The sequence below is a fragment of the Crocodylus siamensis genome, chromosome 5 (genome assembly GCF_052110815.1).
Source record: "Crocodylus siamensis isolate JL-2025a chromosome 5, ASM5211081v1, whole genome shotgun sequence".
NCBI lineage: Eukaryota > Metazoa > Chordata > Crocodylia > Crocodylidae > Crocodylus > Crocodylus siamensis.
Window position 1 is genome coordinate 175,945,028 of NC_143399.1, and position 23,679 is coordinate 175,968,706.

Sequence of the window (23,679 nt, forward strand, 5' to 3'; positions counted from 1 at the left end):
TCTCTATGGATTCCCCTGCAGGGGAACGCCCATCACACATAATAAGCAAACAGACATCTTCCAAAGGATTGCAAACCGTGACTACCTTTGGTCCTGGCATCATTTTTGGGCACTTGAAGCGTGACAAGGGGCTAGGACATCTTTTTGTTCACAACATAGCAACTTTTATGGCAGTACAAGGGCGATGTTTGTTTGCACCCATAGATACATTAGCAACTTCATTGATGAGAAGCAGCTGTGTTCAACAATATGTTGCATCTTTTTTTTTTTTTTTTTTAGCTTTCCTCATCTTTCATTTAAAGGGTTCTGTAACTGACACATGGATTGGTTTAAATGATATAAACCATGAACTCAGGTTCCTTTGGACTGATGGAAGTGGAGTATACTATACAAACTGGGCGAATGGCTTTCCATCTGGACAGGCGGATTTATACTCATATGATAGCCAGGTGAGCATCAATTGCTAATCACGAATCATGTTTAACTAACTGTAACTAGTACTCCCAGGAGAACTTTACAGGAGAAAAGTCCCAGGAGAACTTTTACAACCTTTTCTCCTATGCCTGATGAAGGGTGTTCATGCCTGAAAGCTTGCAATTAAAGAATTCATTATTTTGCAGAAATCTAGTTGGTGTAATAAAAGATATCACCTCTACCACGAGTAGAGGCAATACCTCTACCTTTGCTTCTAGACCAATACAGCTGCAACCTGGATACCTGACACACAGGATTCTCAGATGCTTGAGCAATTAGCACAATGCTGTTAGGGAGATGAGGTGGGTCTGGCTTGGGACTAGCTTGCCAGTATTTAGGGACCTGTCAGAAAGAGAGAAGGGATCTTGGACTGTCCCAAGCTTTGAGGCAGTCCAGGTTCCCAGTAGCCAGTACTGGCTGGATCAGCAGGAAAGCTGATCTTTAGAAACACTGGCAGGACTCTCAGGAGTGCCAGGTTACAGCCAGATGAGATAGTAAGATGCTTGTGTTTTGTTCTGTCTTCACACTTAGGGTCTGTTTTGCTTGCATTATTCTTTTCTCCTATATAATAAATCTTTCTGTTATCTTGTATACTTCCTGACTGCCTGTGGTAAAGAGTGATCTGTGGGTGAGTGATATTCCAGGCTCACTCATTCTGTGGGAAGGGGGACATAAAATTGTTTCAGAATCCAAAGGGAAGCCACCTGGATCTGGCAGAGATTCCCCTGCTACATCTATGAAGTCCAGTATAAGGCTGGTGTAGCTGAGGCTTATGGGGATAAGGAATCATCTTGAGGAAAACTTTGGCCTGTTCCTTGGGATAAGGAGTGGGATAGGAGGAGAAAACTTGGGGCTCCAGGGGTATGCTGTGGTCAGGGTTGTGAGTGTGATAAAAAGATTATATTTGTGATGTATTTTCAAATAAGTTCTGTGGCTTTGGAAATGGGTCAGGGAAATCACAGAATCATTGAAAATTAGGGTTGGAAGGGACCTCAAGAGGTCATCTAGTCCAACCCTGTGTTCAAGGCAGGACCATCCCCAACTAGATTTACCCACCCAAGGATTTGTCTTGCTGGGTCTTAAACCTTTAAGAATGGAAATTCCACAGTCTCTCTGGGTAATCTGTTCCAGTGCTTTACTACCCTCCTAGTGAGAGTTTTTCCTAATATCTAGCTTAAATTTCCCTTGCTGCAACCTGAGACTGTTGCTCCTTGTTCTGTTCTTTGCTATCACTGAGAACAGTCTAGCTCCATCTTCTCTGGAACCACCCTTCAGGTAGTTGAAGGCTGCTATTAAATCACCTCCCCAGTCTTTTCTTCTCCAGACTAAATAAGCCCAGTTCCCTCAGCCTCTCCTCAGGAGTCATGTGCCCCAGCTCCCTAACCATTTATGTTGTTCTCTGCGGGACTCTCCAATTTGTTCACATCCTTTCTATAGTGGAAGGCCCAAAACTGGACACAATACTCCAGATGTGACCTCACCAGTGCTGAGAACTAATCACTTCCCTGGATCTGCTGGCAACGCTTCTACTAATGCAGCCCCGCGTGCTGTTAGCCTTCTTCGCAACAAGGGCATATTGTTGGCTCATATTCAGGTTATTGTCCGCTGTAACCCTGTTTGCACTGTAACTATGAATTGTAAGTTAGGCTTATCAAATCTGTGACCCATTTCATGCCTAAGGTTTTTTTCAAGTTTTATTGTGAATATTTTACACAGTTACAGCTATGAATTTGGAAAATGGAGAAAAGTGTCAGGAGTGCCCACTGCCAGTTGTATGTCCCAGAGTTGGTGCAGCAGAGGGGTGATGCATTGAGGGTAGTCAGTCTCTTCTGTCATGATCAAACTCATGAAAGAGCTCCCTCAGAACTTCCTTCGGGCTTTGTTTTTTCCACTTTGAGCTAACTGAGGAAGGGAAGTTATTAGAATCTCTGTGGTCCACACACACAGCCCAGTCCTGTGGAAGTCAGAGCAAGGTTAAAAGATAAAAGCAGTACATGAGGGGTATGAATATATAGAAGTCAGTATCCTAAGCTGAAAGACTGAATCTTAAAATGATAAGGAATTAATCTCTGGGACCACGTGTTTCAATGGATGTAAAAGGAGGAGGAGGTTGTCTTTACTTCTGGTACTTTTTTACTGCTTTTTCTATCCTTTTCCCCCTAGGCTGACTGTGTTGTCATGAGAAATAAACCTATAAAGGAGGCTGGGAAATGGGTGGATGAAAGCTGTGACAACAACAGAGGCTATATATGCCAAACTAATGCAGGTGTGTTATTTTTCATCAGCCTCTTCACATAAGATTTTATGTGCTATCTTTAGACATTACTTGGGGCTTAAATGGTAAATTTCCATTATATCACCTCTACCCTTCACTTCCACTAAATGACTTTTCCAAGATATGCCTATGAAAGGCTTGATTTAAACAATTTTTAAAGACTTGCTTACACATGAAAAGTACATTGTTAGAAAAATATACTAATGCAGACCCTTATATGATAACACGTAAATTGGGTTAAAACTGTTTATCTACTTGACTTGAGCCTGTTGACTGGTTAACACAAAATCAAAATAAGCCAGTTTTAGAGTTATTTAAGAACATGCACATTCAAAGGTTCCACCAGTTTGGGTAACTGGTTCAAAATCACACCATTTGCAAAACCAGAAACTAGTGCAACAGTATGCATACAGTAGACCTGACCTAGTGTAAATTAAACTAATGTAAATTCTGTGTGTTGAAATGCCCTTCCCCTTGGAGGCACTCAGAATAATAGCTTCTCTTAATCTTTTTGATGTCCTCTTTATTTTCTCACCAATCTTTTTCAACTTTATTGTTGTTAGCTTTGTAGAATCAGTCTACCAGTATGTGAGCTGGTTCTATTTTAGGTCTTGAGATATCAGAATTAATAGTTACTGTTGATGACAAAGTCAACTTTTCCCTCATTTTATAGGAGGACAAATTCTCTGTCTTTAGTGGGCTCGTGTAATATTAGAAAAAGTAAAATTTGACATGCATGTTTCTTATTGGTTATGATGCATGAGCTGGAAAGATCAAGTCAACTTTCAGATCTTTGGTGGAAAAAGTTTTACCTCTAAACACCCCAAATATAATCTCAAGTGACTGTGACATAAACATGGAGCTGTTGTAATTATTTTTCTTCATATCATGTGGCTACTTTATTTCTGGAATGATTTATAGGATGAACAAGAGGGCCTAGATCATGACTATCTGACTGGGTACATGACGGGTGAGAAGGAAGAGAAAGAAAAAGGAAGGGATGATGAAGTTGTGTTACTCTCAGGTTAAGCTTAGAAGATCCTTTGATTGAAGTTGGCCAAAAGTCACTATTCCATTCCTTTTTAGATATTTTAAGATTTCAAAATGTCTTTATCATTGCAGAATAAGACCAACCTCTTCTAAATGTCATCATGAAATGGTAGGGAGAGAGACCCTCCCAACAACTCCCTTCCCCAAATAGTCAATAGCTCAGTGACTACAGCATGCAGAGTGGATGCAGGGGACTGCTGTCCATCCCATGCCAGTACCCTTCCCATGGGGTGAAATGTAGTTTGTACAAAGTGAAACAGAACCAGTAGAGGTTGGATAGGTTTTTTGCATCACCAGTGGTCAGGAAATTCACCTGGGGTTCCCATGTGACAGCTATTTTGCAAATATATTTTGCAAAACATTTCTGTTTTGACAGAAAAATATTCCACCAAAACTTTTTGACTGGCTCTAACGCTGACTGATATGGACAAATTTCTTCTGCAGATTTCAGATCAGCTTCAGGCAGCCTTGTCATTTCCAGCTCTGGGGACCTGGTCATTGCAACTGATGTTGGCCTAGTACAATGCATTTCTAGTGGGCAGTTTATAGCTTCTCCTATGCCAGGAATAAAGGTGGATTTTTTCTTTTCAGCTTTGAAAACTTATACAGCTGCAATCTGCCCCTGACCATTTTTGCATGCACGTGTGTGTGTGAAATAATACATAAACATACTGCTGTGTTTCTCTTTTTTTTTTCTTTTCTTTTCACTATAGACCCTAAGTTGCCCCCTTCAGCAACATCCCTGCCACCACAATTTGTCCTTCTTGGTAACAGCAATTATTCCTTGATCCATTTGCCAATGAAATGGGAGGATGCTCGAAAATTCTGTAGGGGTGATCTCTCAGACCTCGCCAGCATCTTGGATCCATACAGTCATTCGTATCTGTGGCTACAGATATTAAAGTATGGGGAACGTATATGGATTGGTCTGAATAGCAATATGGTAAGAACACTAAACAAATTAATATGCTGATGCTATTCTTTCTGATAATACATTTCTTGGATTTCATGTTTATCGGTTCATTTGTGAGTTCTTTAGATTATTTAATGGCTCTAATTGTTTACATATTTGATTAATGTTTAAAGGTGGCAAATTTAGTTATACTTTTGGCATTAGTTGGATTAGATGCCACATTTAAATGTTCATCTTTTTGTGGAATTCAGTTTTATGTAGTTTTTTTGTGTTGAGTTAGCTGTGTTGTGGTTTTTTTCATTATAAACTTGGGTGTATAATTCTTTGAAATAAATTTCTGATTGTTTTAAGATGTTAAATGCCATAATAAAGTGGAGGTAGTAAAAGCTACAGTCCCACTTTGCTGATGGTAAGTCAAATAGTAAGTGGCTCATCCAGTTTGTTAGTTTATTTCAACAACGCCTATCTCTACAATATCCAAAAAATTGTTAACGTTTGAAATGAACAATTACTGCAGACAATTGGTATAATCACTACTTTTGCCATTCTTGCCTATTGACAAGACAAATTAAGTACATCTGACTGGAAAAAAATACCATAGTCTGTTTCTAAAAAATGCTGAAAGAATAAGTGATGGTAGTGAACTTATTAGAAGTGGCAGAGCAATGCATTTTTCAATTCAATGTCACTTTTTAATTGTTTCAGATCTTCTGAAAAATTTTTTTTTTAAATCTTTGGCAAATCAGAAAGTAAAAAAGAATAATTTTAGACTCAAAGAAATACTTAGTTATACCTGAAACAAATTTTAGGTTTCCTTTTGAATTTGAAAACCAAAAATGTTGGGTTTTCCAAATGAAACTTTTTTCCTGTAAGCAATAAATTTGATGTAATCCATATGAATTCCTTAAAAAGTGGGCCTTTTTGAGCAAAGTTTTTTTTTGCACTAAATGTAGTGATGCCAACACATTTATCACTGAAAAATGACATATGCAACAACATAAATCCAAAAGTTTGAGCCACTTTCCTCTTCTTTAGATTCTTGACTTAAAAACTTCTGGTAAAGGCAGATGAACAGACAGTTTACACCTGTCAGATAACATAACTCTAAGCATGCTATTCTATTTCATGTTATGCCAATGATATAGCATAAGACAATATAATAATTCCTCTCACCAAACTGATACTGAAGAAGCTACCAGTACTTCTGATTTATCATTTATATTAATTATTTTGCTTTTAGACGGAGGGCCATTATGAATGGATTGATAACTGGAAAATGAAGTATACTAAGTGGGCAGAAGGGGAGCCAAAGCAAAAAATAGCTTGTGTCTATTTGGATCTTGATGGAGCCTGGAAGACAGGATTTTGTAATGAAAGCTACTTCTTTGTATGTAAAAGGTCTAATGGTAAGCATTTAAATATAAGAATTGTAATTATAACAACTATTTATTGACATTGCGGTATGTTGGGCAGTATACAATAGGCAGTGGATGACTACTTCTGCCCTAATGAGTTTTAAAGCCTGGAAGAATGTAAAATTTGAATTAGAAGGGCTGACATTAGATAGAATCCCTATGTAAGTTCCTGTGCCTTTCACCTGTGCATCAAGGCTGTGTGGTTCTTTTTGGCTTCGCTGTCACTTTAAGGGAGGAACAAGCTTGTTACTGTACTGGACGTCAGTCGGTGCCCCACGGGGGGGTCTTGACTGCCACTTATTTGCTGGAAAATCAGTAGTCTCCCAATTCAAGCCTTAAAGGTAACAATTATGAGCTCCTGCTGCTCCCATAGTGAAGCCCGTGTCTTCCAGGTGCTATCGGACATTGTTCTCAGGAGGATCCGGCCTCACTCTGCCCTCTGGCCTGCCTCAGCCTCCAAACACTTCTCAGGTTTTGGCCATTTCCCAGCTTCTGCCTCTTTTCTCTAGCTGGGCTCTTTCTGCCAAGGCCCACTGTGCCCAAGTCGAGCATATGAGCTCCAGCCCTTAGTCTCTGGCATTGCTCTGGCCTATGTCTTGCCCTGTTAGGACCCTGCAACTTGTGGCACCTTGTTTGCACCTCACTGGTTTCCACAAACTCCCCTTCCAGCTACACACCCAGTCCACTGAATTAATTCCAACATAACTGCAGGCTGCTACCTTACATAAACTTCTCCTTTTCCCGGGGTTCAATGCAGCAGAGAAAATATCACAAAAAGAAAGGAGGGAGGGAAAAAAAGAATGCTACCACTTTAGCAGAAGTCATCTCACACATAGCACCAAAACATCATAGGATGGGCTGGGCTGCTGCTGCTGGTGACTTGTCAAAAGTTTGCAGTGTCTGTGTCACTGAGGTTCCTGGTGTTTGCAATGCAAGAACTCCTATGTACCTGTATGGTCCAAGAGCACCTACTCATCCCACCAGCCGCAACTCACACTTTCTTCCCTTCTCTGACCACCTTCTTGCCGTCCTTAAATGTCTGAGGTTTCAGCCAGCCAGGTGCCTGCCTTGTCTCACCCTTCACAGGCACATCTCATCTTTGAATAACTGACAGCCTCTGTGCCATATGCTTCGTTTTCTTAAAGGAGCAAGGCCCTGGCTCACTGCATGGGTCCTCCCTCTCCACAGCCATGGGTTCCAGCTCCTGTTTTTCTGTTTCTGTTCCCCTCTCAGTTGAGTAACAGGGTTAGGGCCCCCAGTTACAATTGGGTTAGAGCAATATCCCATATTTTTGTCATTAAGTACCATATACTTTCATTTCAATACTGAGTAAATATCAAAGACCAATAAAAGGACAAGTGGATTAGAGGGACAACTGAGCAGAAGGACTCAAATCAGGGGAAGCAATCAAAGCCAGTGGTTATTCCTACCTACTGAGCTAAAAATGCTTCCTATCATTGCTCATGCAAAGCCTGGAATAAACAGAATAATTTTCTGAACCTGAACCTTCTTCTGAAACTCCTGTAATACCAGGATAGGCTAATTACTTTCAGATAGTAAGTGTCGCATGCAAATGTTACTACACATTGTATGAGGCAGAGACTACCTTTTGTCTCTGTTTCATAGAACCCTACATGAGCTGAATGTTTAATGAACATAATCATAAAACAACAGAAGAAACAAATTGCTGAGGCAGCTCAAATATATTAATAGTGGCAGAAACACCAGAAATTGTGAAAGAGGCATCATAAGTTTGATTAGTCACTTAGCACAGCAGTGTAGTTTGAAGATGATAGAAATAGTTAATCCATTATCCTAGCCACTGAATTTTGTATAAACTCAGTCTTTGACAGTAAGAGGACAGCTAAGAAATGTGCTGGTATTTATATAGGCTTAGGCCCTCCCAGAGGTTGAGAGAGGCCCAGGCCACTCCCATTTTTTAAGGGCTCCTGGTATATTAAAAAAATATTAATTCATAGTACACTACAGGTGGTGTGGCCTGTTAATGGGACACAAGTTTAAAGTTGTATGATGAACATCTTCTTTCAATCCTGTCAGTGTATCTCTGTGTCTGTATGTATAACCTCATTTGGAGATAATGTCAAAAGTCTAAATCTGAGGCCCTCTGTGAATGAGAGGCCGAGGCCAAATGACCCTCCTGCCCCTTCCCCCTCCCCCGTGATAGGCTCTGTATAGGCTTGCTTCTCAGGTGTGATTTTGGTAATGGTAGGGAGAAGGCCAATGTGGTGCCGATCTTCAAGAAAGGGAGGAGAGTGGACCGGCTAACTACAGGCCCATTAGCCTGATTTCTATCCTGGGGAAGATCTTAGAAAAGTTTATTAAGGAGGCCATCCTTGATGGACTGGCCCAGGCTAACATCCTAAGGGATAGCCAGCACGGGTTTGTTGCTGGTAGGTCTTGTTTGACCAATCTCATTTCCTTCTATGACCAGGTGACCTATCACCTGGACAAGGGAGAAGAGATTGATGTCATATATCTTGACTTCAAAAAAGCTCCCATGATCACCTCTTGGCCAAACTGGCCAGTTGTGGCCTTGGCTCCACCACGATCCGCTGGCTGGAAAATTGGCTCCGTGGTCGGACCCAGAGGGTTGTGATTGATGGCAGTCACTCATCGTGGTGCCCTGTGACCAGTGGGGTCCCTCAAGGCTCTGTCCTGGGACCCATACTGTTCAACATCTTCATTAACGATGTGGACATTGGAGTCAGGAGTGGACTGGCCAAGTTCGCCGATGACACCAAACTTTGGGGCAAAGCATCCACACCAGAAGATAGGCGGGTGATCCAGGCTGACCTGGACAAGCTCAGCAAACGGGCAGACGAGAACCTCATGGTGTTTAACACCAAAAAATGCAAGGTTCTCCACCTTGGGAGGAAAAACCTGCAGCACCCTTATAGGCTCGGCAGTGCTACATTGGATAGCACTATAGAAGAAAGAGACTTGGGGGTCATCATTGACCACAAGATGAACATGAGCCTGCAATGCGATGCTGCAGCTAATAAAGCGACCAAAACGCTGGCTTGCATCCATAGGTGCTTCTCAAGCAAATCCCGGGACGTCATTCTCCCCTTGTACTCGGCCTTGGTGAGGCTGCAACTGGAGTACTGTGTCCAGGTTTGGCCTCCACAATTCAAAAAGGATGTGGAGAAGCTTGAGAGAGTCCAGAGGAGAACCACGTGCATGATCAGAGGTCAGGAAAACAGATCTTACGATGGTAGGCTGAGAGACATGGGACTCTTTAGCCTGGAAAAGCGTAAGCTCAGGGGTGATCTGATGGCCACCTACAAGTTTATCAGGGGTGACCACCAGGATCTGGGGGAACGTTTGTTCACCAGAGTGCCCCAAGGGATGACGAGGTCGAACGGTCACAAACTCCTGCAAGACCGTTTCAGGCTGGACATAAGGAAGAACTTCTTTACTGTCCGAGCCCCCAAGGTCTGGAAGAGTCTGCCAGCGGAGGTGGTTCAAGCACCTACATTGAACACCTTCAAGAGTAAATTGGATGCTTATCTTGCTGGGATCCTATGACCCCAGCTGACTTCCTGCCCTTTGGGCAGGGGGCTGGACTCAATGATCTCCCAAGGTCCCTTCCAGCCCTGATGTCTATGAAACAAGAAACTTTGCCCTTGATAACAGAATGATATTTCCAGAGCTGCAATAGAAAATTGATAATAAATAAATAAAATACATGTGAGTACTGTGATCATATTATTTGGTTATAAATGTAACTGGAAATTTTACTATTTACCCCACTTGGTACATTACAGTATGTACTCTCAGTCCTTTATTTCCCAAATTAAATCTAATGTGCAAGAAATATGTTGATAAATATTGTCCATATATAGATGACATGGTAATCTGTGAAAAACTGGATAAGTAATCGGTTTCCATATGTTACCAAACAAATATATGACAAAAAATAACCCTGAATGAATAAAGGAGGTATTGTATATGCATCATCAACCAAGCAGGCACATGTTAGCTGAGGAATTATAATGAATAGCTTTTATATCATTTTACAATGACAGATCATGATCCCACTTATAAAGAAAGGAAACTCACTGATTTGGTGACTCACCCAAAGTTACATTGCAAACTAACAAGCGGAACATAAGCTTTCTGGTTGCTGATCCAGTGCCAAAACCACAGACTTGTTCCTTCCTCTAATTGAATGTCATCATCATCATCTCCAGAGCCCTAAAACTGCAGTTTGAAGGAGAAAAAACCCCTTATGTTATCACTTTTATTTGCTTATATTTTTTCTTTGTTAAATTTGTCACCAGCTAGATGCTGAGACAAACACAAACTTACAGGGGTGGGTCCAGGGGATATGCAGTGCTGCAGTCATGCTCCCACCTTTGATACCTGTTCCACCCAAACTTTAAAACTAACTGCCTCAGAGTGGAAGTGACATTTCTATTCAGGTTGTGCTGAGAGAGCCAATTGACTTATGGCTCATTGCCACTTCCCTGATTCCTGCTAATCTCTCTCTATTCTACAGGTATTAATGACTTTTAATGATCTTGATGTTCCACTATTTAAACAGTCCTTTTGCAATTTTGCTATCTGTTAGCCATTCCTGATAATGTCTCTTTTCTATTTTACAGCCTTACAAAGTGCTTTTAGCTCTAGCTGCAAACCTTAGCTCAGGTGTCCTAAGGTTAACTCAGGAGTATAAATGATTGACAGCGAAATATTGGAGGCACTTTCAAGAGTCTCAAGAAGGCTAGATTTTATTTTATAAATCTGAATGAGATATACATGTAATTTTAATGAATGCAGGACTAAGACACAATATCTTTTGAATATTTTTTGGCTACATTTTTGCTTTGATCTTAATCTGGGTAATATAATGCTACCGCTTAGCATATTAATAAAGCATTTCATTTTTAACTGGAGAAAAATGGCTTGTGTTCTGTGTGGTGATGTGCCACACCATCAGCACCCTCATTTTCAAAATCCTAGATCTGCCCATGCAAACCTATAAGTATGTTTGACCCATCCTTCTATTGTGTTCACAAGTTACCTGTAAAAGTAAAATCTATTTTAAAAAGTCAGGGCATTATTCACCAGATGAACGGAACACCAGGTAAAATCAAGAGAAAAGAGAGAAAATGTGTGGAGTGGCAGTGCTTCACATGCTCACCATGCTATGCAAACATAGCTTTACTACCTCTGGTTCAACCCCATATAGAGCCAATAATATGTTTGAGGACCCTGCTGATGAGCATGGTACTTTTACAGTCTAGAAACGGTTCAACTGAATCTGAACATTTAATCTCTAACAACATTATTAGAAGGAAGAGATATTAGTTTTCTATTGGAAGTCTGGGGTTAGTATAAAGCACCTGCTAGGACTACCCCTTAGTTTTAGATTCTGGCTACATATAGTCATTGTGTGTCAGGCTCTGTCCGAGCCCCCAAGGTCTAGAATAGCCTGCCACTGGAGGTGGTTCAAACACCTACTTTGAATGTCTTCAAGAGAAATTTGGATGTTTATCTTGCTGGGATCTATGACCCCAGCTGACTTCCTGCCCCTCGGGCAGGGGGCTGGATTTGACGATCTTCCGAGGTCCCTTCCAGCCCTAATGTCTATGAAATCTATGAGTTGACAGAAGGAAGAAGCACAGAGATAACTGACATTACTGTGACAAGTATGAAGCCAAAATAAAACTGTATGTTTTACGTCTTTTTCCAGTTACCTGACACAGCAAAGGAACTTTGCTTAATATTAAGAATATAAGGAACGCTGTACTGGGTCAGACTAGTGGTCTATCTATCTCAGTATCCTTTTTCTCACAGTAGGAGAAGTAGGTGTTTTTTATCTTTAGAAATATATTGAACCAAATATATCTAGAGTGATCTCTTCCCTATTTGTTATGTCCCTTCCCCTGTGACATCCATCCCCCGTTTATTGGTTTAGAGATGCCAGAGAAAATATCTGCAGCCATTCTGTTCAAGACCTATTAATAGAGCTATCATCCATGAATTTGTCTAGTACCTTCTGGACCTGGCTATGCTATTTGCTTCTACCACCTCCTGTGGCAATTATTTCATACTAGTTTCTGTGACTGCCCCTAGTTCTAATGTCCTGGGATTTGGTGTATTACAGTTTCCTGTTCATCTGCTCCACATGCTTCATGATGGTATAGAACTCTGTTATATTCCCCTCAGCCTTCTCCTTTCCAAACTCAAGAGTCCTAGCCATTTTAGTCTCTCCTGGTAAAGCTACTGCCCCGCCCCCCCGATTATTTTGGTTGTCATTTTCTGTACCTTTTTTACTCTAGTACATCTTTTGGAGATGTGGAGACCAGAACTTTACACAGTATTTAAGATATGGATTCACCATGGATTTGTATAAAGACATGATGATGTTTTCAGTCTTGTTTTAAATTCCCTTCTTAAAGATGCTCAATATTTTATTGGCTTTTTTGGTTGGCGCTGCACATTGAGCTAATGTTTTTAGAGACCTACAATGACTTAAGGCCTCTTTCCTGAGTTGTAACAGTTAGTTCAATAGTTGGTTCAATAGTTAGTTCAATAGTTCAATAACTAAATAGTTGGAAAAATTGTTCGTTGCAAGCTTTTTGTACCCAAAAGCTTGCTATGATCATTTTTTTTAACTATTTAGTTGTTCTGATAAAAGATATCACAGTTACCCAAAGAACCTTGTCTCCTTATGTCCTTAGACCAATACAGCTACAGCCAACAATCCTGACTGAGTTCAGAACCAAGACTTGTGCATGTATACTTCAGGTTGTTTTTCCCCATGTGCTTTACTTTGCACTTGTCGACATTAAGGTTCATGTGCCATTTTTTTGCCCATTCACTTAGGTTGGTGACATATTTCTGCAGCTCTTCTCCATCATTTTGGTATTTGCCTACCTGGAATAATTTGGTATCATCTGAAAACTTGGCGATTTCATTGTGCATCCTCTTTTCCAGATCATTAGTGAAGATGTTGAATAAGGATGTTGAATAATACTTTCTACTAAAAGTATCTGAAATTTCCAGCCTACAGGCATCCATACAGTTTCCTGGGGAGGAAATATGCCCCATCTAGGAGAAAGATATGCCCCTCTAGAGATTATCACCATAATGAATACCTGAATGTTATTCCTGACTCCTCTGTGATTGGGTGAAGTCCAGCTTTTGCTGTTTCCCCAGCCTTCCCCAGACCAGGAAATTTGTGGTGATAGAAATGAACAACTGTCCACAGCTGTAAGAATTTGTTGAAATATCCAGAGAAAACTAATTGTTCTGCATGCACAGATCTATGAGGCAAAATAATATCAAATATTTGTTTAAATACATTTAGCACCAAAGTCTTTTTGAATTATTTGCAGTGTTCTAAATATTGCTTTTTAACATAAAGTTGTCAGTCCCCATGAAAATAATTTTCATTTGTCTAGATTCAGAGGAGCAACTGGTGTATTTTGAAATAATTTATGCTTATATTTATTGTTCTTCAACAATAGTGGTCAGCTAAAACCATCATCAATACTTTCATAGTATCATGGTATCTTAGGGTCAGAAGGGACCTAAACAGATCATCTGGTCTGACCCCCTGCCCTGGTCAGGAATTGGTGTCAGGGTCATATCACCCCAGCCAAATATCTGTCTAGCCTCCTCTTGAAGACACCCAAGGTAGGGAAGAGTCCCAGTAGCACCCCACCTCACTTGGGAGCTCATTCCAGAGTCTGGCAGCTCTAACTTTGCATACACCCACTTTAAAATGCAGTAAAAAATTTCATTTAGGACAATATTAGTATCTATCTATTGATATTCCAATTCAACCCTACCATATTATTGCAGAGCTTATACATTCCAAACCCATTGTAAGTGTAAACAAAATACTTGTAAATTTGTTTCTATTTTGTTTACCTTCCATGACCTGAGGGATTTTGTTTTCATTTTCAACTGTCTAGACTTAGAAACAATCATTTTCTCCTACAGCACGAAGAAATTTGACTTTGAAACTTTTGTAAAGGAAACAGGAATAATTTAGGTCCAATAAGTAAGTATTACAGGAATAGGTTTTCTTAATTCATACTACTTGGTTTTGAAACATAAATGCATACATGATCATTGGGCTTCTCTATTTTTCCACTGATGTGAAATTAAAAAAAAAAAAATTATGATTTTTAAGTTATTTGGGCCATGCTGATTTTCTGTGATTTAAATAAATCCCCAAATGGGGTGTTTTATTTTGATCGTGGAAAAATGTGGATTTTAGGTTACTTTTTTAACAGGGAAATTGGCGATTTTTAAGATCAGAGAAAACCAGGATCCCTTCCTATAGTATCCTGGTTTAACCTGTACTTGAAGTCCTGTAGAATCATCAGAACAGCTTTTCTACATCAAGAATAGTATTGGTTTATAATCCAATTTGACCAGATTTAGGTCCAAAATCTGTAAAGCTCAACATGGGGCTTAACATGTAAAATTCAACATGGAGCTGAGGTGCATTCTTAACTGTAAGTATATGCCTAAGTACTTTACTGAGTGGGAATAGAAGAATGTATTTAAAGATAAGAACATGCTTTCCTGAATAAGGATGTTAGAGGTTAAAATGCTGCAGCAACATTATTTATTCACGAGTTCAGATTTTTTCCAGTATTGCATAATAATAAGGGATATAGAATTACAGAGCTTGTATTGAGATTAAGAGCTTTGAGGAGTTTTGTGGTTAAAATAAAAAGCATATCAAATTAATATACGCTACTAATAGTAAAAGCATAAATAAGAAAGCTGTTCAGTCAAATGATTTGGATTTTTTTTTTAACAGTGAAGGCCCCCACTGATCCTCCACAACTCCCAGGAACATGTCCTGAAACAGCAGAACGTCGATCTTGGATCCCATTCCGCGGCCATTGTTACTACTTTGAGTCATCACTTACTCGAAACTGGGCCCAGGCCTCTTTAGAATGTCTCCGATTAGGTGAGTGTCATCTTGAATTAGTGGTAAAACATTCACAAATCGCATATGTATAATTTTTTGTAAAGAAGAGTGAATATATCTTAAATGCTAAGGAAAAAAATCTTTTTCTGCAGTAGTAATTGGAGTTTTTATTAATTTTTATCCCATTTTTCATTGTTTACATTATAGAACCAATTTCCCTCTGAGTTATTTCAATTACCATATTGCTTGATTAGAAAATGAGGTTTTCCATCCCATTTAACATAGGGAATAAAGTCCCTCACCTTATAATCAAGTACGAGGAAGCGATGCACAGGGGTTAGCTTTGGAGTCAGAATTGCAGCTGCCACCTGCCCCCTGCTGCCTCTGCATGCCAAGCCATTCCTCCCCCACATGCTATGGGGTCTAATCCACAGGCCACACAATTGCGCCTCCTTTCATGGCACACATGCACGGCAGGAGGTGTGACTATGGGACTACACATTAGATCCCATTGCACCTTATTGCTGGTGCAGGGGGAGACCCATCCTAGGTTCCCCTGCACCAGCTAGAAGCAAACTCCCACAGTTGGGTGCCCCCTCAGCTGAGGTGTTATGCACCCTTGGTACTAAAGGATCACCAAAGCATAATCAACCTGGAATTTAATGTGAAATATGACTCGCACAGTTCAACTTAACTAAAATCTACTTTTATTAATACATTAAAAGTTATCTTAACTTTTACATAGAGAGAGAGAAAAACACTCAGTCCAATGGTCCCACCTAAACCCAGATGTTCCTCTACTTCACAGAAAAGGTGGCCAATGAGTTCCTGAAAGTAGAGGGTGGTCATCTCTGGGTAATGGCTGTTTTTCAATCCAGGTGTTGCTGGATGGCAGCACACACCCAACTTCCTTGCTGTTCTACTTTTATGCTTTTTCTTTAACTTTACTCCCCTGGTGCCTCTTCATTTCTGGGTGCTGTTGATTGGTTTCTCTGTGATCATCATGCTGTTCATGTGTGTTGCCCTGTGGGGTCAGGCCAGCTCTCAGGATCTCAATATTGCGCTGTTAGACAGGAGGGTATGACACAATTGCACATATACAAACACACAAATCAATTAGGTACATACACACACACTACCAACTCTGGCACATACACATCCAAACCAGCCTAGGCACATACATACCTATCACCAGTTCAAACACATATACTATACACCCCAAAAGTTAGACATAGATCACTTATTCATGTCATGCACACAATGACACACACACACACACGCACACACACACACGCTCACCAGTTCACACACATACAACCCACCTACACATACACACAGGTAAGTTCCTAACTTGGATGGTACAGTGTGTATGTATGTGCTTGGGGTACCTGGGGGGAAGGTTCAGGTGAGAGAGAGAGTGTTAAAGTTTAGGGAGTAAAAGTAGCCAGAACCGGGATTAGAACCAGTGGACTAGAGAGAAGCTGGCTGAGGAACTGAGGCTTGGGTTTACTTAAGGTAGATGGGGGCTGGAAACTGAGGCAGACAGCTAAGATTTTGGGGGGGGGGCAGATAAGTGGTGGCAAGGAGGAGACAGCCAGGAAAGAAACTGAGGCAGAAACCTGGTTGCTCAGAGGAAAAGGAAAAGGCAATGGGGATAAGACAGTGGCAAAGAAACAGGGGGTTTGGAGGCAGAGAGGAGCTCAGGACAGGTGTTGGAGGTGGCAGTGAGCCAGAAGCAGGAGAGGGAGAAATGAGACAGAAGTTAGAGGGGCAAGGAGCAGAGATTGAAGCAGGGCTAAACCATGGTAAAGCAAAACCCAACTTAGGGTTCCAAATAACTGTTTTATTACACAGACAACACACTACACAGCCCCATGAAGTTATTGGTTCTCTCTCTCTCTCTCTCTCTCTCTCACAATGGCAGCAGAAGAAAAAGACTCAGTGGAAGGGGTGGAGTCCAGGTAGGGAAGAGAAGCAAAGTCCAAGTCCTTGTTTGAAGAGGGCTTGGAGGGTGATAGCTACCCATCTAGACTGGAAAGGTGGCCTTGTTCAGTAGGTGTTGTCCAGAGGGGGGTCACCAGCAGGGCCTCTGGGTGGATTGGTGGTGTGGCATGGTGCTGGTCCAGATGGAGAGGGTGTCCCTCTGGGTCTGTCTTCACTGCCCCTTTTTATAGGGGCAGACCTTGTGTTACCCTAGTGACAGGAGACATGTTCAGGCAAGGGTCAGCCCCTGGCATACTGAGCATGTGTACTCTATGCAGGGATGTGCAGTTTCAGGTGTCTGAAACGGTGGGGTACAATGGTAGAGTTGCTGGTTCTGCAGGGTCTTTTGTCTTTCAAATGTTGAGTCCTTGTCTCTGTTCCTGGGTGAGGTCCATAGTTCCTGGATGAATCAATGCAAGGTGATGGCCCAGTCATTACAGGCCATTCTCTAGAGGCCTGCTACCATTGTATTTCAGTCATTCCCAATCACTGTCATTCATCCAGGAACCAATTTACATGGGAGGGGTACGTGTCTCATACAGTTGCGACACAGGGGATGCCCAGGCAGAGGACACAAGATGGAGACTTGACATACAAAATGGAAACTTGACATGACTTTGGTTCACTTACAAACACAGACCTAAAACATACAATATCCATATGAAACAATAAAAATCAATACAAAAATGATAATAATACAATATACAGCAGTAAGAATCAATACAAACCTAATAATAATACAATATAAAACAGTGGATATCCAAAACCAAAAACTTGCTACCAAAATAAAAATGTTAAAGCTTAACCTAAGTCTGAGCTTGCTTATGCTTGTCTATAGGGAATAGAGAGGGAGAGAAAAAAAAGCCAGAAATAATTGGGGAAGGGAAGGGAATGCATATCTATCATATATGTATATGTATGTGTGTGTGTGTGTGTGTGTGTATGTATATACATGTATGTATATATGTGTGTATGTATATATGCATGTTTTTATCCTGTCAGCATATTCTTTTATTCCAACAAGCCCATCACATGCACACATCTTAATTTGGTCTTTTACCAGTGTCTTAATTTGGGCATGTCCTGGATTCCTAATTTGGTCTGTCCATTAACTCTGGAAATTGCAAGGGCTCTGTAATTGTGCACTGTCCAGTTGGTCCCCTCTTATCACCTTTCATTTACATATCCACTCATGTCCTCTGTCTGTTTTAGTCAGTTAGTGCCAGGTTCAGTTAATATGAGCTAGTACCAAGGCCTACATTTCACACACCTATGTTGATAACAGCGGAACATAAGCTGCCTGTGAAAGTGAACTCAAGGCTAGTTGATAATGCAAACACAAGCAAAATGAAAAAAGGAAAGTTCAAATAATAATGAGGTTATACAAAAACTTAAGCAATGGTTAAATAAGGCTGACTATAAAATAAAAGTTCAACTAATACTATAATGCACCATTCAGGCAGGTGCAACTTAAAGTTAAATGTGACAAGCTACCTTAGCAGACGGGATCCCAGCTGTGGGGGTGCCTCACACCCCACCACCGCTGGGAGATGCAGCTGCCACACCTTCCAACCCCAGGGGTGTGTGGAGCCCCTAGGGCTGGAAGATCGTAGCAGCTGTGATTTCCTGGTTGAGGCTTCATGCACCCCTGGGGCTGGGAGACAGGAGTGGTGCCTTGCATCTGGGACCCAGCATCTGTAGCTGTGGGATGCTGGGTTTTGGCAGCTGTGGTGGGCTGCTGGAAACCACAGTCAGCAGCTGGGCTGAGAGTCCTCTTAGCTGCAGGGCTCCTAGCCCCCGCTGGACATGGTGCCACAGGGCAAACCCTACTACATGCACAAAATAAAGCTCGATAGCAACTAGCTATGAAGTTAGTACACATTTTTGAGGTCTAACTTTATAGCTAGTTGGACATTTTTAATGGCATGAAATGTACTTTGCATGTGTATCTGGTGTCAAGGTAATTGCACAATTAACAGGTTAATTGCATAATTAACCAGTTAAGTATGTACTACCTGTAACATGTAGAGGGGGCCTCAGAATCACCTATTGGTCTGCCAGAGGCAAGCAGTCCTTCTGGATAGTGTGGTTTGGCATTTCAGTTGCTATAGCCGAGTGTGCAAGTGTGATATGTAGTCAGGGTCACATCTGCTGCCTTTCATTCCTTAGATTGTATTTACAGTTGGGTTGATTGCAAGGAAATTGGCCCTCATTTACAGTTGGGTTGATTGCAAGGGAAGTTCAGCAAGAGTCCAGACTCAGAGGGGATTTCAGGCTCATACCTTGGAGATGTTGTAAGAAAACTTAACCACTTTGATACCACATCCAATATATCTATGGAAAGGATCCCATAGTACAATTGCCTGTGATAGAAAGAGACCAAATTCAATGACTCAGGAGTCTGACCACCTTATGAACCTACGCTGTTGTGTTTTTGATGCAAATCAGTTGCTGAGGTAGAATTGCTCTTTGGAAATAAAGTGTCCATGTTGGTCTGAAATTCCTGAAAGGCATCTCTGCCTGGGACTGTTTGTGATGTGCAAATTAAACACTGGCAGGAGAAGATTGCTAGACTCCATGTCACGGCTTTCTCCTCACATGAGAAACCAACAAAGAAGGCCCCACATTTCTTACACCACTCAGCAAAGGGGTAACTTTATCAAAACAATACATATTAATGCCCTCCAATATATAAATGTAACGTTGAATGACATGCTAAAACTCTTCAAATTCTGTTTCGTCTTTAACACTTATGAAAGGAGTTTTCTGAGCCTTCTAATAATAAAAAAAACCAGCAAAAAAAATTAATGTCCATGTTGTAACATTTGGCGTACAGTATTCACATTGTTCTCCTCATGCTCTCACTTTCCCATTTATAATTAAGCATTTTCCAAGTATCCTGTCATTTTAATAATAAATTGATCTTTTTCTCCTTCAAAGAGAAACCACAGAAATCAGACTTGACTTTATACATTGAGTCAAATTGTAATCATAACAATATGAAAACAGAACAATATGGCATTACTGTATGGATCAGATGACCTGTAACAGCCATGTAGGCTGGCAGTATGGGGCTTATACAAGGTCATCTGTTCTATGTGGAGGTAGCAGGGTGGCTGGCTGTCCTACTGTGGGAAATGGCCATAATGGCTGGGGATCTCACTGGTCTGCTCCACTTGTACAGTTAGGAGCTCAGAAGCCATAAGAACCTTGTAGGAAGTTGAGACTTCCAGATCCTCGCTCCACTACGGGGAGGAGGGAATTGGGAAGCCCTAGGACTATAGCTCTGAGGCAGTCCATGTGACTGACCACCATTGGAGCCACAGCCAACAGCCCCAAGGTATGCTGCCATGAAACCATGTGGAGGTCTGTTGGTAACCTGCCTGTGGTCAGAGCCAATAGTTTAACATTTTCCAACAAAATGCAATAAAAACTTGTCAGATGGTTCCTATACAACAGCTCAATTTTCTCCTTCCCTCCTAACCTTCAGAGAATTAGAAAAAAAAATTGCACCTCTAAAACCAGAGTTGTTTGGATTCAGGACTTGAGGTCCTTTCCAGACTTACTTTTCTCTGATTCTACTATATTTGTGTACTTCACAGTTGGATTCTGCACCTATAATTAATTAATTAATTGAAACATTTATGATATATAAAGCATTTTAATTGTCAAACGTTACAAAATAAAAAAGTACACATGTATTTGAAGGGGGGAGGTAGCCAACAAAGCTGCTGAGAGGAAAAGGGAACATTTACACTGAAGAGAAACATTTCAGTGTAATTTTCTGCACTGATTCTTATTGCCTTCACTGGGACCTGGAAATAGTAATCAAAGGCAAAATGCGGTCCCACTTACAAATTGGTTTAAAAGTATTGTAAAACTTAACAAGAAAAAAGTCACTCTTTATAGAGAGCATATGCTTCATTATAAAACTCATTTATATAACATGTTTAGTAATGCTTTGCAGGTGCTGCTTTAGTTTCCGTAGAAGATTCAGCTGAAGTTGACTTTCTGGCGCACAACATAGAGCCTCTTGAAAGAAAATCATCAACTTTTTGGACAGGAATGTACAGGAATGTGGACGGTAATTTTTTAACTATTATTATTTGTTCATAGGTGAATAGCTTCCACAAAAATACTTAAATCTGATGTATACTGTTTATTACACTCCGTCAAAAAATATGAAAAGATAAGGCAGGAAAGGTAACACTTTATGTATTTTACAGACTGTTGAAGAAATACAAATCATGCGTATGACCAGCTGATTGATTTGTTATTGAGTGTTAACGAGTAAAATACTACTGAAGAAATGTAGAAGAGCTGTTTCTTAAGGGATAGGGCTTTGGTAGAGGAGGGCATAAAGTGACCATCAGGAGTCCAAACTATTAGCTGGACTATGTAAGAGTTGAGTATCAGTGGAGTTGAGGTTATGGCCCCATGTAGTTGGTATTATGTTGGGAGGAAACTGAGATGGAGGAACAGAAACCTTTATTTATTATACTCTCCTTTCAGTAAAGGTAGGCCAATCATTCCTTATCACCAAAAAAATTACTATAGAAGGGGGTTTGCACTTGTAAGACACCCTGTGATGATGGAATATCTTATTGACAATATTGATACAGTAAATGGGTGCATGGTAACTTTGGGGACTTTCACAAAATATTTATACAAAATTCTAATGAATCATCACCTGACCTAAAGTGGGACATAGGATTGCTGGTACAGAAAAACCTTCTAGAAAGTGTGGGGAGGGAGAGTATTATTTGAAATAGAAGGTGAGGAAAATTTAAAGTCCTGAGGAACACTCAAAGATCTCTGTTAATAACTCAAAGGGTTGTTAATAATTAAAAAGATTTAGCTCAGTATCCAGCAAAGGATATAGCAGAAATTGCAATCAGACTGTGAAAGAAAGAATGAGATCATAGAAAGAAATTCAAGAATATTAACAGGGTATAAGACAAAGATGCTGAATAAAAATATATTCACTAATAAAAATAAAAACTTGCAATGCAAGAAGTATAGAAGAAAAATAGAAGAGCAGTCAGAGCATTCTTGAGAATGGGAATAGATCTTAATATATAACTAGAGTTGGGTTGCAACCAGATTTTCTGCGTTATGGAAAATCAAATGTGGACAAAGTAAATGTTAGAGAACTGTTATTTACCAGCTCCCAGGATACTAGGACTATTGAAATGATCAGGAGGTAGAATTAAAATAAATAAGAGAAAGTGTTTATTTACACAGTGTGTAGTTGACTTGTGGAACTCATTGCTGCAGGAGGTTGTAGAAGCAGAAAGTATAACCAGGTTCAAAAAAAGAATTAGACAGAATCATAGAGGGCAGGTTCATTGACAGCTATTATAAAGAGCAGTTAGGGATGAGTCCTCTGACAGGCATAAACTAATGATGGTTGATACCAAGAAGGATATGACAGTTACTCTAGGCATGCCCCATTTATATACTCTGCCTCTAAGATATCTATTATTTGCTGCTATCAGAGACAGGACACTGGGTTAGATGGACTATTGATCGGCTCTGGTATGGCACTTCTTACATTAAAAAAATCTCCAGTTTCAAAATTTCTGCCACTCCAGATGGAATGAAACAAATATAACATTTTCCATGGAATTAAATTCTGAAATATTCTTGTTGTGCATCATTAAAAAGGTTTTGTCTCTAACTTATTAATTAAAAAAAGCATTTAATTTCATTTTATAATTTTTTTTGCAGCAAAAATATTCAAATTTTTCAGTTCTGAAAATGCTACAAAGTGATGCTTGAACATTTTTTAAACTATTCACAACATTTCACAGTGTTTGGATTTCAGTTAAAACAGCACTTTCCATTAAAATATTTAGGAAACTGATTCTGTTACCTATACATAGACATATAACTGAATCATGGCAAAATGACAAAAAATCAATGGAATACTACATCCTGATAAACAATACAGGGAAGGTAGATTTACAGGATTCAAAGATGAAGCCCCCCTCCCCCCTTTAACATGGTGGGAGAGGAAGCCCCTCACCTTAGAATCAAGCATAAAGAGGTGGAGTTAGAATCAAGCATAAAGGGGTTAGAGGTGGAGATGGAGCTGCAGCTGTTGCCTGCCCCCTGCTGCCACTGCATGCCCAACCACCCTTCTACCACAGCCCCCAGTCTCTCCCCTGCATGCTGCTGCTTCCTCTTTCTCCCTCTGTAGCTAATGAATATTCTATGGAGTTGAATAAGATAAAATTTTAGAATGGAGATGACTATAGAATCTACATATATTATTTTAAATATATAAATATAAGCTTATACTAGTATAGTAGTCTTCTTATCAGCTGGAATCTATAGATAGATAAATAGATATATTCCAGCTGATAAGACTGACTGACTATCTATCTATCTATCTATCTACTTCTTATTAGCTGGATATATATATATATATATTTCATACTTCTTATCAGCTTCTATTTTATTTCATATTTCTTATCAGCTGGAGATATATACAGATAGATACAGATATAAAATGTGTGTGTATGTATATATGTATAATTGTACTAATATGCTAGTATAATTGGATTAATGTGGGAGTGTAAAATTCATTTGACCCCGCAGTATGGATGAGTGTTGTGGGACCGGTCCACAGGCTGGATATGAA

The 23,679-nt window shown here is 40.2% G+C and overlaps 1 protein-coding gene across 2 annotated transcripts in view; it reads left to right on the forward strand.

Moving 5' to 3' along the window:
- Positions 1-23,679, forward strand: part of LOC149864949 (macrophage mannose receptor 1-like) — a 109,666-nt gene that overhangs the window by 80,151 nt on the left and 5,836 nt on the right. For both annotated transcript variants that reach the window (XM_090047237.1, XM_090047236.1), the window contains exons 22-27: positions 280-449; positions 2,638-2,740; positions 4,513-4,742; positions 5,953-6,118; positions 14,937-15,089; positions 21,001-21,117. In XM_090047237.1, the coding sequence (XP_089903363.1) occupies positions 280-449; positions 2,638-2,740; positions 4,513-4,742; positions 5,953-6,118; positions 14,937-15,089; positions 21,001-21,117 (939 nt within the window). The remainder of the gene's footprint in view (positions 1-279; positions 450-2,637; positions 2,741-4,512; positions 4,743-5,952; positions 6,119-14,936; positions 15,090-21,000; positions 21,118-23,679) is intronic.